General features: G+C 52.7%; 6 protein-coding genes across 6 annotated transcripts; 3 read left to right on the top strand and 3 right to left on the bottom strand.

Moving 5' to 3' along the window:
- Nucleotides 1-1,058: 1,058 nt before the first annotated feature.
- Nucleotides 1,059-1,889, top strand: COCVIDRAFT_22496 (hypothetical protein; the record flags this gene model as incomplete). The annotated part of the gene is made up of 2 exons (XM_014705989.1): nucleotides 1,059-1,247; nucleotides 1,368-1,889. The coding sequence occupies 2 exons, from the start codon at nucleotides 1,059-1,061 to the stop codon at nucleotides 1,887-1,889; spliced, it is 711 nt and encodes a 236-aa protein (XP_014561475.1).
- A 501-nt stretch (nucleotides 1,890-2,390) lies between these two features.
- COCVIDRAFT_86167 (hypothetical protein) lies at nucleotides 2,391-4,709 on the bottom strand (the record flags this gene model as incomplete). The annotated part of the gene is made up of 1 exon (XM_014706064.1): nucleotides 2,391-4,709. One exon carries the CDS (start codon nucleotides 4,707-4,709, stop codon nucleotides 2,391-2,393), a length of 2,319 nt encoding a protein of 772 aa, XP_014561550.1.
- A 1,879-nt stretch (nucleotides 4,710-6,588) lies between these two features.
- On the bottom strand, nucleotides 6,589-8,327 carry COCVIDRAFT_33528 (hypothetical protein; the record flags this gene model as incomplete). The annotated part of the gene is made up of 3 exons (XM_014706063.1): nucleotides 6,589-8,022; nucleotides 8,085-8,207; nucleotides 8,307-8,327. 3 exons carry the CDS (start codon nucleotides 8,325-8,327, stop codon nucleotides 6,589-6,591), a joined length of 1,578 nt encoding a protein of 525 aa, XP_014561549.1.
- A 1,180-nt stretch (nucleotides 8,328-9,507) lies between these two features.
- On the bottom strand, nucleotides 9,508-10,218 carry COCVIDRAFT_11925 (hypothetical protein; the record flags this gene model as incomplete). The annotated part of the gene is made up of 4 exons (XM_014705953.1): nucleotides 9,508-9,524; nucleotides 9,582-9,748; nucleotides 9,814-9,942; nucleotides 10,013-10,218. The coding sequence occupies 4 exons, from the start codon at nucleotides 10,216-10,218 to the stop codon at nucleotides 9,508-9,510; spliced, it is 519 nt and encodes a 172-aa protein (XP_014561439.1).
- A 472-nt stretch (nucleotides 10,219-10,690) lies between these two features.
- COCVIDRAFT_22492 (hypothetical protein) lies at nucleotides 10,691-12,099 on the top strand (the record flags this gene model as incomplete). Its single annotated transcript, XM_014705988.1, has 4 exons — nucleotides 10,691-10,727; nucleotides 10,788-10,820; nucleotides 11,001-11,761; nucleotides 11,809-12,099. 4 exons carry the CDS (start codon nucleotides 10,691-10,693, stop codon nucleotides 12,097-12,099), a joined length of 1,122 nt encoding a protein of 373 aa, XP_014561474.1.
- A 639-nt stretch (nucleotides 12,100-12,738) lies between these two features.
- Nucleotides 12,739-13,797, top strand: COCVIDRAFT_22491 (hypothetical protein; the record flags this gene model as incomplete). Its single annotated transcript, XM_014705987.1, has 5 exons — nucleotides 12,739-12,820; nucleotides 12,877-12,891; nucleotides 12,962-13,014; nucleotides 13,068-13,639; nucleotides 13,701-13,797. 5 exons carry the CDS (start codon nucleotides 12,739-12,741, stop codon nucleotides 13,795-13,797), a joined length of 819 nt encoding a protein of 272 aa, XP_014561473.1.
- Nucleotides 13,798-14,319: the final 522 nt, after the last annotated feature.

Raw genomic sequence — 14,319 nt, 5'->3', positions numbered from 1 at the left:
AGATATAATCGTGTTGCCCGGAAATTTGGGGGGTTTGCAAAGTAAAGAAGCTTACACTACCTATGGGGGGGGGGATGGAAGGATCGAGTAAACTGTGGGGGGTGGAAAAGGGGACGTAAGCTGCTGGTGGATGATGCTATTGTTTGCAGGCAAGAGATGAAGCAGAGGCGGACGGAGGATTCGTCCGGCGTATTGGGCGTATTGGGCGTATTAGGTCAGCGGCGAAAGCTGATTAATACAAGGTTTCGGCAGCGAAGGGAGTGCTAATGTGATATAAGTAGAGTTCCAGGCAGCCATACGGCCTGTCTGCGGGCATTCGCTCACTCGGATCTAACGGACTTACCGAGCTGGGCGAGCAGGCAAAGGCCCCTTGGTGCGACATGTGATTCACCTGCGTCCAGGCTGATGCTGGAGTAGATCTCTTCAACCACTGCGGAAGCGGAGAAAGTAGGATAAGCACAATATGGACACAGACACCTGGCCCCGGTCGGACTCCGCCACGCCCTTAGCTCCGTCGTGTGATGCCCATTGCGCATGCTCTAACCCCGCGTACGCCCATTGGCGCTATCTCTATTTGATGGAGTGCTTATCTCGTCAGACAAGTCCATTTCGTACTATATGTAGATCGGTGTGCTGTCAGGTCGAACGCGAAAATAAAATAAAATAAACAATAATATCCATGGCGCTCCCGAGAACATAGGTCTGGACTTTTTGGAATGACATGGGCTCAAACGTCATAACAACGGACGCGGGCGGGCTACCCAGCCCTATGGAGACCCGAGCGGGCGCACGCTGCGTCACTGTGATCCGCATCTTTTGACTAAGTATACCCATTCCTATATGTACATACAAACAGGAATTCCCCGTACATACCTGCTTTGCTGCCGCCGCTATACCACCCATCGCTGTTCCCGTTTCCCACCCCCCCACACACTGAACCAAGCCCCTTAGCCCAGGGGATCTACCTACCCGCTCGTATTCCACATGCTCAGAATGGTATCCATCCGAGTCTGTTAACCGTTCATTTCTCCCTCTTTGGTTTCCGGATAGTAGGCGCCATGGCTGCTGCGACACAGCACCACCAGCACCATCACCTCCAAACTCCACCGCCATCCCCGCAGACTACACGGCGCAGACACAAGAAAAAACCAGACCCATTCGAGCAACTCGCAACAAGCCCTATCACATCACCCGCATCCTCTCCGACCTCCGCGCTGCACGACAGCAACGAGCCTCTTCTAGCACGGGTAGGCTAACCCACAATCCTTTTATTTACCCCCCTCCCGTCTCCCGGATGTGGGGGGGGGACCACATTTAGACAAAAACACCCGCGCTGATTCTCAAACCTTTTTTGCATAAAAATAAAGATCATCCTAACCCCCGTCTTCTTCACGTCATTCCTCCTATCACTCTTCCTGGTAAACTATCGCAATCGCGCCCGCCGCACGCACGCTCACGCATCCACTTCTTCTTCTTCTTCCTCCTCGTCGTTGTCGCTTCTAGCCTACCTGGTCCCATCGCGATGGCTCGACCCGGAACCTTATCAGGACCCGGACGATTCGACCTGGGGCCGTAGGGACACGGCGCACCATGTTGAGCCACATGATGCTATTTCGCCGAAGCCAGATGCGCAGAGTGCGTTTATGAGGCCCGGTGGAAAGAACAAGAAGAAGAAGAAGAAGTCGTGGCATTTGAATAAGAAGATTCGCAAAGTGGCCAAGTTGGAGATTGGCGATGCGCTCGAGATGCGTGGGCGCATGATTGCGGCTATGGCTGTTTTTGTCATTTTGGCTGGGGTGGTTTGTTGGATGGGTCTAAGGTGGTGCTTTGCATCCTTGTCGCATGCACTGTCTGTGTCACAGGGACCTCATGGCTCTGCAACGACATGACGTCTATGCGCATCTCACTACATGTATGCACACTAAAAAGCTGCCAAAATCTCGTGGCCCCTCAAGAGGGGTCCAGAATGCCACATGATGAGCTTACGACAACGCAAACGATCAATGACCAACGAAAAATCAAAAGCGGGGGGAGGGGGAGGGGGGGGAATTGGCCATCTATGGTAAACAAGAGTAAATCATCTATTTGCAGATATTCCTTTCTTACACTAACTTACAACAGGGTAGGTAGTTTTTGAACAATCTAGTCAAAGGAAATTAAAGAAGAACAAAAAAAGTCGAATATCCAAATGCTACCCATGAGTCGTAAAACCGGTCGTTTCATCATGAACTAAAAAAACACTGTCTATAAGAGGGGTATAAGAAGAAGAAGTATCACAAGCCTCATGAACGCTAAAAACGGTAATGAAAAGAAAAACAAAATGATACCATGGTGTGATCGGAAGTGAGTCACTCCCGGTGTCCGACGATGATTGATTAGAGAGCTTCGTCTCATTGTTTCAGCAGGCGAACCACGAGCCGGTCGAAGAAGTAGCCCATATCGTCATCTCTTCTTGTGGCCTTGGATTTCTGCGTAATATAGCCCTCATCATTGGCCTGTCTGATGGCCGCCTGCAGGCCTGCAATGAACTTGTCGGCAGGGGTATGGGGCTGTGAAGATTCGCCCTCCCAGTCCAGCCTGAGTCTAGCGTGACAACCCGAAAAGCATGCCTTGTAGAAATCCAACAGCTCGCTAACCCCTTGCTCGTTGACTGCTAGGTCTTCTTCTGCAATGGCTGCGTTTGTTTCGTCATAGAAGTTATGGTAGGGGAGCTTGGCGGCGTGGTAGTGGACAGATTCGATCGTCATGAGAACAGTGATGAGGACGGCAACAGCAATAGGCCATTCGTCGCAATCCTTGTTCAATAGGAATTGCTCCAGAGACGAGAGCACTCTCTTCATCAGGTCATGAGCAAGATTCGGCATGACAGCACCAAACTGTGACCGGATGAAGCATGGCGTTGGGGTGAGATCCTCGGCAATGTCCATCGTACTGCTGATGAGCTGTGCTAGGACCCAGCTCTCGGATCGCGACGGTAATGTGATGTCGCCACCCACATGAACGAGAACAAGAAGCTTAAGTGCATCATGCAACACACGATAGTGCAAAGTGTTTTTCGGAAGAGAGCTCGAGAACATGCATACCTCGCGCAGGATCCTCAATGGCGAGCAGTATAACGGGAAATTGTGGAAATGCTGTGTTACAAGCAAGGATAGGTGCGAGTCTAGTGTCTGAAGGAGATTTGCTTGAGCATCTGCACATAGGACAGCTGGAAGGACAGCATGCCGGTGGGGCGGTCCCGAGAACGGCTCGGGTGGCCACGAGTACACAATGTGGTTGTGTACCAATGGGTGGTCGTCAAGTTCAATGGTGTTCACAGAGACCGGAAACGCCGGACCAAACCCAAAGTTAATCGGAACGGTATAAGTACCATCCGTAAGGATTTTGAAGTGCCGTGTAGGGATAAATGACTCGAGATTTCGAGCAGTCGGATGCCATCCCAGGCGGTCGGAGAGAAATGCTCCCGATAGATCACTGAGCGTATGACCACGGCAGGGGTGATTGACCAGATCTCCTTTGTAGTGTTCTAGACAGGCTTTGCACGGCATGCCCGGATCACATTTTTCTTTACGCTTCTGGCAGTTTGAACACGCACGGACGATGCGCATCAACGCCGCATCACGTCGTTGCTCTGGTGTGAGAGCCTTCTTTCTGCCTTTCTGTGCTCTTCCAGACACGCCATCCGTGGTTATGGGCGATAGCTTGTTCGTCAGTGGATTGGGCTGGTACGCTACCCATCCGTAAGAGTCGCATGTAGGCGATGGTGTAGAGCTTTTGCGCCGAGACAGTGAAGCACTTCTGGACAGAGCAATTGCACGAGGATGTCGTGAGGCTGCAGGAGATAGAGATGGGGTTGTAGCTCCTCGTCGTACAGACCCTGAATTGCTAGTGCGATTGTTGTAGCTTGCGGGTCTCCGAGCGGCGTCCGGAATCGCTATGGCCCTACTGTGACTATCCAGCTCAAATCCCCCATCGGATCTCGGATACGGCGAATACGACGGATACGACGGGGATGTTATATTGTAACTTTGCGACAGCGATTGTGGGATAGGAATCGGCATGGCTTCTGTCCGCCCACAATCATCTTCAGGAATGGGCTCAATAATGCGTGGTTGGTCTGACCAAGCATGCCAAGTCGAGAACGCTCTAGATGCCCTCATGTCCAGGCCGCTGAAGGAATGGGACGAGCCTGTGACATGAGGATTGAAGACCGTCTCGGCTGCACTTTCCTGAGACCCTGTTGGCGATGAGAAGGTCTCTGGGATGCGGTCATAGCGTGTATCTAGAATCATTGATTCTGCAATGTCTGCCAATGGGGATAGGAGGGCATTGTCGGAGGCGCCGAACGATCCATAGAATTGGTTTTCCTGGGATATAGCTAAGGGGGAAGTGGTCGCCTTGTCCAAGGAAGGCGAGGCAAGGTAGGCATAGTTGAGAGAAGACTGGTCACCAAGGATTGACGGCGAGGCGGAGACTGGAGTGTAGTCGAGCGAAGGTGGCAAGTCGGTGATGGATGGGGCAGTTGAGATCAAGTAGGGCGGTTCAGATGTGTAGCTTCCTGATAATTGAGAGTCTGCGCTGAAGCTTCCACCTTGTGCTTGGGTGTAGTTGGTCTCGCCCTGGAAGAAGGGGTCGTACAGTTCTCCGTTCCAGGAAATGAGGTCTTGCCAGCCCTCGGTGGGCGATTTGTCGTACTGTGCATGTGACATATCTTAGTCGAGGCGCGGTGACACGGTTGTGAGATAGGCGGATTGACTGGGGGGGGGGAAGGCGTGGGCGGGTCGGGGACGGTACGGATGAAGACCTTCCAGGTTCACCCGGCTGCTGAGCGTCTCATGCGAATGGGCGGATGAAACGCGCAGGGAGTAGATACCAAAGATGGACAGGAAACAAAGCCAACGCGTGTGCAATGTGTGTGCCAGGCCGAAAGGTAGGTGCAGTTATATTTCCAAGGGCGGCCTGGGGCAAACTCAAGACCCGGCTGAGGGCGCGCGACGCTCGCTGCCTTGCATCAGAGACGGACAGGGCAATTGACGAGTAGTCATGTACGGCCTTATCACGTTCTCGCTGTTTATTAGTCAATTAGTGAAAGGGGTGAGTAAATGGCCGTAGGCTGTTGTGGTGGAGAGTGCTGGGTCGAAACTATCGTGTCTTGGTGCTGGCTGGCAGTGCCATCTGACCATGCACGGGTCTGCAGTATGCGCGCCGGTCAACTACATCTGTGGTAGTCCCGCCACCGTGCTGCCGGGCAGCCTTCCCCGCTCTCCGCGACACACGGCCACGTCAAATCACAGCCAAAGACGTGAGCTGCAGGATATGCGGGACGAGTCTGCTAGTTCTAACGCCTGCGGCACTTGGGCGAACTATGTTGGACAAGCCGAGCGTCTGGGAGACTTCGCCTTGTCGTGGCTGTGAAGGGTGCAGATGTTGCCCTAGTAGTGCACAGCCGTGGGGTTGTCTATCCATGTCTGCGTCTCTGCAAAGCGCCCCCATTAGCCTTTAGCCCTACCATGGGATTGCTCTTGTTTGAGTTCCCCCACGACGCACCTAGTAAGTGTTGCTGTGCCCTCGAAGGGGGGGGGAGGCATTGTCGGCGTGGAACAAAGGGCGGTTGCCCTATTACTAGGCTTGGATACGTAAGTTACTTGTTAGCCTTCCTCGAGAGTAAGCCTACGTTTGCCGAGCCCCCAGCCCGAACCAGACATCTGTCCATCCGCTTTGCTGGTTGTAAAGGCTAATCGGGAAACTCGGCCAAACTGTACCTGGCCCTGACGCGCTTTCTGGAACAGGACGTGCTGTCACGTCGACGAACGTTTTGGTGTAAGAGGAGAAGCAAAGCAAGGGAAAGCGAACCGCTAGGCTGTATCAAGTAAAAGGTGGACCTTCGTTACCAGCACGCCGTCACCCTCCACACGGCCAAGCAGAAAACAGCCTGACAGAATGCCTGGCAAGCCGTCTCAACATGACATGCTACAAGTACGGCATCTTGTCCCTGCGCTAGATGAGACAGACGTTTGAAAAGCAGCTAGGGAGCCTCACTCTGCTCTCGTATACGCGGGAACGCATCCCGCAAGCTTCACTCGCAACACGTCTTCATCAGCCAAGTGCGGCATTTGTTGGTGCATGAACATGGAAAGAATTTATTTTTCGGGAACCCAACGTCGACAAAGTGGAGCGGGCCCAGCCCGTAGAGTATTAGGGCAGGTGTTTGGCCAAAAGATACCAAACTCAAAAATAAAAGACGAACAAGGTATGGCCGTAAGAATAAGTACATGGTAGCAGAATGATATTCGAAACAAAACAAGTAAAGGAAAAACAAGAACAACACGGGGATATGAACGTGAAACATAACACATAATGCACCAAGCCCACCCAAATCGCCAATGACCTGGAAGCCGGGTATCATCATACAAGGAGGAAAAGTGTGAGGGAGAATGGCCACTCCATCCGTGGCCCCAAAAAATCCTTTTTTTTAACTTCAACCGTCGGCTTTCAAACATCAATCATGTCGTCAGAGCCTTGACTGGGCGTTGGGTCAGAGCATGACCACGCCCGCATGCGCATGATGATGTCGAGGTCCCCGTCTAGTCAGGCAGCCTCGCCCGGGGCAAAGAAAAGAACAATCTCGCCCCGGTCGTTCTTCCTGAGGCGCAGATCCTTCCAGAGCTCTTTCTCATCTTCAGCCTTGGACGGCACACGGTCAAAGTGCTCGTGGCGCTCGCGGTGGTATCGCTTCAGAGCTTTGTTGATGCTCATGCCGCGCTCAGAATCAGGGCCCTTGGTGATGAAGGACATGAATAGTCCAGCGCGGGAGTTGAGGTCTGGCGAGAAAGGCGCAACATCTCCGCTGGGGCGCACAATGAGCTGGCCTTCGCCATTGGGCTCTGGGGAGTCAGAGGCTGACCGGTTGTACTCAATGGCTTTGACGACTTTGCGGTCTCGGGGCGCTGGCGAAACCGACGAAGAGTACTGCCTGCGACGGATGCGGCGCACTTCCTTTGTCGAGTCTTCCCGCTTCTTTTTGGATCGAATCTTGACCAACGTGCCATTGGACTTGCGCTCCTTACGGTCACGTTCGCGCCCACGGTCCTTGTCCTTCTTGTCCTTTTTGTCTTTCTTTTCCTTCTTTTCCGCTTCTTTCTTCTCTGCCTGCTCGCGTGCCTTTGTGTCAGACTTGCGCTGCTTTTGCTGCTCTTCCTCGTACTCTCGCTGTGCGCGCATAAGCGCCGATGAATTACCCTGCTTGGCACGTTTCATGGGACTCAAGGGCGAGTTGGCATAGTCACCCGAGTCGTCTGGCGACGGCGGGAATTCTGGTCGAGCCAGCAATCGGCTAAGCCCTCCAGTCAGGCCAGAGTGGAGCGTTGCAGGCGCATCAGCCATCATGGTATCCTTTTCATCTTGAGCTCTAACCAGCGACAGGTCAAGCTGGGTGGGAGAGTTGCGCTTGCGCTTGCGATCCGTCTTCTTGCTTGTCGTCTCAACGTCGGTGTCGCGCGACTTGGTTCTCGAGTGCTTCGCCTTGGGAGCAGGCGTAGTGTATGAGTCGTGTTGCTCTCGTGAGGGGCGAATCTGATTGGCCGAAAAGCCATTTTGCGCAAAGGTTTCATCATCATCAGCCACTTGAAACTTCATGACGTCGTCAATTGTAGGCATGTACTGGTCCTCGTACGCAGGCGGCTGTCTGTCTTCGAGCATGCGCGCTTCGTTAATGGGCGCTGCCGTTCGCGGAGCAATGGGCGTCGAGGAGGGATCGAGGAAGTCGAAGACGTTAGGAGCCTCAATGGCCGCTTGTTCGTGGTAACCAAGGGAATGCGCCGCTGGAGGAGGAGTAGGCGCGCGCGGCGGGGCATCGACGACAGCCAGGGCGTTGTCTTGGGCGGGTGCATCTTCGGCGTATGCGTTGTGCGGGGTGAGGGCTTGCGAGTTGTCGTGGTATGCGCTGTCCCTCTTCTGGGGCGGACCTTTTTTCTTCTCTTTGTAGAGTTTTCCTTGGTACTTTTGGTCTTCAGTTATGCAGGACTAGGCCATGTCAGTCAGTTGCAAGGCGCATTGGGGAAACAAAGGGCTGGCGCATTGCATACCGTGTGGGACTTGTAGGAGGTGCCAGGAAAGTGGACCATGCAATCGAGGCAGGTAAAAGTAGCGCCATAGCATTGGTTGCGATGGCCATCGAGCTTCTTCTTTGTGAGGACGTCTCCACAGCCCTAGATGGGCAGAGTCAGCTTCCAATGCGTGTCTAGGGGAGGGGTGCCAATTGAGGGGGCATGGTGGTAAACAAGCAAGGGCAGGCAAGCAGTATGTACCTCGCAGGAGAAGGAGACCATGATGGCAGGACGGAAGTTGTTTCGACAGGACAACAGACAGGCAGACGGACAAGAGGCGGTGAACAGCTAACAGCTGGCAGCGGCAGCGCAGGGGAGGAGCAGACTGAAGAGTCGGTGTGCTAAGGAGGGGGCGCGGCGTCGTTATCACCCCTCGGTGCTGACCCAAGGAAGGTTTCAGATGTTTTGGATAGCACAAAAGCTGCTATGCGCTAGGTTGCTTCGGGAACAGGGCCCCTTGCGAAGCGCGCCCTCGCGACCATCCCAAAATACAATCATGCGACCGCGCATCTTTGCATGCCGCCCTGTTAGCGCCTGCATCGGCCTCCCCACCGCAAGCCACGCGCCTGGGGAACGGGTGGGCTGTCGCTGTCCGTCTTGTCCGTCTTGTCCGTCTCCTCGTCATGGTTGTGGTGTATGGTTCGTCCACCCGCAGCCGCCGCCAACGGCCATGACGCACGAGGGCGCCCCAAGGAACGAGGCACAGAGGGGAGGCAATGGGCCAACACTGAGGGGCACACAACTGCTGTTGCGTCGTGTAGATTGACTTGCTCGACACACCACTTGTCCTCGCCCGCTGATAAGACCATCACCGTGTTGCGCAAGCCATGCCTGCGTGGCTGTATAGCGACAGGGCTGCTCCTGTCATAAGGCCAATCGCTCGCACAGCCATTCGCTACACTCTGCTTAGGCCAATCTCGAGTCCAGCTATAGTACACACCACCACTACACCCCAACCAAGACAACTAACACATTACCGCCTCCAACCCCGCTGACAAGCCTATGTGATCGACCGGGGGTGTAGGAGCAGCTACGTCAACCACCACTTAGCCTATTGGCCTGCCTCTCCCACCTCCCTTGCTGCGGCCTGCGGCACAGTGAGGTACCCGCGGACTTTGTTGTAACTACTAGGCCCAGAGACGCCAGGTCTCTCTTTTGGACATTGCACTGCTCGTAAAAGAAGCAGGATGCCCTCTCCCCAGCCCCTGCATGCATGCAGAGTGCCATGGCGCTTGTCTTGTATCTATGCACTGTAGATATTCGACACTGACACACACATACCCCCAGTGTCCTTCGCTATGCACGTCTTGCAGGGCTCATGACTTGCCCGAGTCTTCCTGTCTCCCTTGTCCTTTGTTGATCTATGTCACCAGGACGTCCCTGCCGCTGTGCCATTGCCCAATCATTCTTCTGCGCAACCTGTCAAGCCTATTAGTACGCCGCAAGTAACCTGTAGACATTGGAAAGTCTACATACCGCAATCGTATGCGTCGCCTATGTCTTCGCAGTTGAACTCCGGCTTCTTCAGCCTTTTATTGACAACGTTGTGCACGTAGCAGCCCCACATGGCTGCCGCTGTCCGGGACGACACCTGGGGAGGGTATTTGGCAAGCACTTGTCCAAAGTGCTCTGCGCATTCTCCACTACACCGACAGTTAGCTGGCGCGTGACTCCAGCCGCAGATCCCCCTGCATTGTCTAAGACATACCATGGGTACAGGCGCTGGAACAGGTGAACATATGACCGTAGCGCCTCTTTCTCCTCCTCTGTAGGCTTCTCGGGGAAGCGGGCGAAGGTTGTGTGAAGGACTTTCCAGGCCGCGCGACCAAGTTCTGCTCTGGATATTGCGCGTCAGCTCAGCTCTTGCGATACGTGTACGTTCCCATGTCTGGGCATGACCAACATACTTTGCCGTCGCGTTTCCCAGCTTTGGCGCGATTGCGTGTCCTGTAAGCAGGCTTTGGCTAGTATGCCCCAGATCCCTCCCGGGTGTCGTGAAAGTAAGGTGGCCGGGTGTTACTTTGTAGGGGCCTAGGAGTAAGAATGAACAAAGGGCCATGACGAGTATCGCGAGGACTGCGAACCGCGCGCGGAGACCGGCCACGCGAAACATGACGGAATAAATATGCCAGGGATATCAAAATACGAAGAAGAGGTTGTTCAAGACGAGAGGTGTTACTCCATGGTGTGTTTAAAGGTGTATTGGTGCAGTTACAGATAATCACATCCTCGATGCCTCAGATTACGCCAAGAAACGACACACCCGGCACGTCACGCCTGGGTGGTTCCACCATGCGGGTAAGTCTGCAGGTACAGACGCGAGATGCAGCGCGGCGCAGCACAGCCGAAAAGCAAAATTAATAATGACTCCAAAGGGAAACACCAGGATGGGCGTCAGCACCTTTTGATATATTGTAGCGGCTGATTCAGGATATCGGCGGTTGCGGGCCACCGATATCGCTCTCTTACTAGCTGACCCTCTTGACCCTCCGGAAGCAACCAAAACTTTCCGAGCCCCATTCCATCTTGCATAATAATTCATACCCCATCACCAGCACCCACAGTACACTGACTCTAAAGCAATCATGTCTGACTTTCCTCCACCACCAGTTGATACCATCGGTACGTTGGCTGCTGTCTACTGACACACGGATTGGAATTTTTTTGCTGACTGTGTTCTAGATTGGAGCAACGTAGGCTTCAAGATCCGAGAAGGTATGACCATGTTCTGTTCAGGATTATTCAAGATTATGTATCCTTGATGGCATCAATGTCTCTTGTAAGAGAAGGCACACCTCTTTTGGAAGATGCCGCATGTCCACCATTTCCTTCTGTGCAGCACATTTCCGACACCAAAAAACACAGTTATTGAGTCATAACCTAATGCATTTGAAGTTGCTGGCCATGTCGAATCACATTACTCTGTCGAGACTGGAAAATGGACGCCTCCAGTTTTCGTCGAAGACCCTTACCTCCGTATCCACGGCATGGCGCCTGGTCTGAACTACGGCATGCAGTGCTACGAGGGAATGAAGGCGTTCCGGGCGCCAAATAACACCATCAACATCTTCAGGCCAAACAAGAATGCCGAGCGTATGCAGCACTCTGCTTCATTCATTTCCATTCCAGAGGTGCCGACAGACCACTTCCTTGCTTGCTGCAGCCTGGCTGTAGGCATGAATGCAGCCTATGTACCACCCCATGAGACGGGTGCAGCCATGTACATCCGGCCATTGCTCTTCGGAAGTTCTGCACAGCTCGGTCTGAACCCTCCACAAGAATACACCTTTGTCGTCTACTGTATCCCAACCGGTGTCTACCATGGATCCAACCCCGTGGACGCTGTCATTCTCGAAGATTTTGACCGTGCTGCTCCGGAAGGTACCGGATCAGCAAAGGTTGGCGGAAACTACGCTCCAGTATTGAGGCATAGCGAGAAAGCATACAAAGCTGGCTACGGCATCACTCTCCACTTGGACAGTAAGACTAGGAGTGTAGTTGACGAGTTTTCCACATCAGCCTTCATTGGCGTGAAGAAGGATGGCGACAAAGTCAAGCTCGTCGCCTCTAACAGCAAAAACGTTATCCAGAGTGTCACTGGAGATAGTGTTTTGAGAATTGCCGAGTCTTTTGGGTGGGAAGCTGAGTCACGCGAGGTAATGCATGCGAGCCATTAGGTTTTGGATTGTGCTGATGATATCAGATTGCTTACGACGAGCTGAGCACTTTCGATGAAGTTCTTGCTGCCGGAACTGCCGCAGCTCTAGTTCCCATCAAGTCTATCACTATGCAGTCCAGGGGTGACAAGTTCACCTATGCAGAAGCCCAGCAAGAACCAGGCCCAGTATGCAAGAAGCTTCTCACAACTCTCAAGGGAATCCAGCAGGGCAAGATTGAAGACAACAAGAACTGGCTTTACAAGGTTGAAAGACCAGAGCAGTTTGGAAAGCAAGACCAGACGAACGGTGCCAAGATTGTTGGACAGCTGCCGTAAGGGTATTCATGTGGCTTGCTTAACTGAGGCGTACAAAAGTTCAGTGCTCCGCATCTCAAAAAAAGCAATTACTTCCGAGCTTTCCTGAGTAAGATGACCATCACGAATGTACATGTAGATAAAGAATTGATGCATAACAAATTATGTCTATATGCCCAGCTCCAGCTATCTTGTTCTACTATATCATGCATGAATGGATAGATGGGCCACATATCATATATAGGACCAAGACAGCTTGTAGTGTGTGAGCATGATTATCATGTCAAAACACACCGTAAGCCCCTTTAGACACCATCATAGTGTTTAAAAAAGGGGTACAAATATATAACTATATTGCAGAGTTTACGATAAAAAATCACCCGCGGCAAGCAGGGATGCCCCACCCAGCGAATCTGGCCAGACGCATACGTCATCCCTGCATATTGCCCGCATGAAGGTTTCGGCATCTTTTGGTCGGCCTTGGCCCTAGCGAGACAGGCATCTGGCATTTCCACCTACCGTATTTCCCAGAGGTCTGGCCTGTTGTTATAATATCGTCCCTGTCGCCTGCAGCCTTGCATTGGGTACCCACCGCGATCGCACCGCACCGCACCCCACACCACACCTCCTCTACAAACCACGGCGGCAGTGCGTGCCAACATGCACGGCTCCTTCTCAAGAATCAAAGACAAGGCGAGGCGGCGTTTGGGAGATCCCAGCCCGGATGAGGCCTATCTTTCATGTGAGTCATGGTCACCGTAATGGCACAGAGAGTGACGACTGACTGAACGTACGCAGACTACGACGTGAGGGGTGTGTGCGTCATCTGTTCCTTGACTTGCGCATAGAACGACCAAGCCGATAACAATACTGACGAGCGTAGTAACACGAGCGGATCTTGATAGTATCAAGACCAATGACTGGCTCACCGACAATGTGGGCATACACTTCTACTGTCCAAACAGCTGCTGTGACTAAACCCCCCGCAGGCAATTGCCTTTTGGCAGGAATACCTCGAACGCGAAGAGCTTATCAACTACCCCAAAGCCTCCATCGTCCTCCTACGCCCCTCCATGTCCTACATGCTCATGCAAGCCGCAGAGCCCCTCGCCCTCAAGGAAGCTCTGCCGAATTTCAGCCACACTACACATGTCTTCCTACCCATAAACGACAACGTGGATGTCACGCAGGCAGAAGGCGGGTCCCATTGGTCTCTGCTGCTGGTGTCAATCATTGACGGCGTTTCCTTCCACTACGATTCCATGAGCCAGGCAAACGAGCGCGAGGCACGGAGCACGACCATGAAGCTGGAGCAATTGCTTGGGAAGAGACTGAGATTTATACCCATGGGAGACAGTCCCCAGCAGGAGAATGGAAGTGATTGCGGAGTTTTTGTCTGTGTTCTCATGCGCCACTTGTTGCTCAAGAGGCTGCTTAGAGCGGATGCGAGCACCAAAGTGAGCATGAGTATGCGGGACGCCCATATCAATGCCAAGGATGGGCGGAAGACGATGCTAAAGGTGATTGAGGAGAGGAGAGATGAGGGGAAGCGGAGACGCTCGTAAGTCCTAACAAGACATAAGGAATGTTGAGACTACGAAACTAATATTTCGGTTGCTTAGAGGTAGCCACTCGCCCTTTAGGAACCAATCGTCAAACTCGAAGAGTCCTCCACGCATTGGCGAAGAGCAATCGCAATCACAATCCCAGGAGCGTTAAGAGAGACCTCACTTTTATCGAAAACACCGCACCCACGACATATATCATACCGCTATCTACATCCTGTTGACACTATACTGGCTAGGACACGTCCTAGTAGTTTGCCGGAGAGACGGCTTCACATATCGAACTTGTTGCAGCTTCAACCATGCCAGCAAGGACATTTTGCACTCATGAGCCGGTCGGTGCGAATTTAAAAAAAAAGATATGAGTCACGATTTATGAGTTTATGCACTATATGGTAATATTTGTGGAGGAGTGTCAGTACCGGCGTTCATGGTAGATTTACACCATATCTATATACATGTATATAGCATATGAAATGGGAAGGCATCTGCTTTTTCAAATTTTTGCATGCGAAATCATCTCAAACCACTGGACACAGTGAACATGGAACTATGGGTTCGGATTGTATTCGATACGTAAAAGTACAGGTCAACAAGCACTCATATATGTGTGTGTGTAAATGCTTACAACCTAGAAACGCCCACTGATGCACGTCAGACTACCCCCACCCACACG

Source organism: Bipolaris victoriae (assembly GCF_000527765.1).
Source record: "Bipolaris victoriae FI3 unplaced genomic scaffold scaffold_5, whole genome shotgun sequence".
In the NCBI taxonomy this organism is placed as follows: Eukaryota; Fungi; Ascomycota; class Dothideomycetes; order Pleosporales; family Pleosporaceae; genus Bipolaris; species Bipolaris victoriae.
Note: the sequence above shows the minus strand (reverse complement) of the source record. Positions and strands in the feature narration are given on the sequence as shown.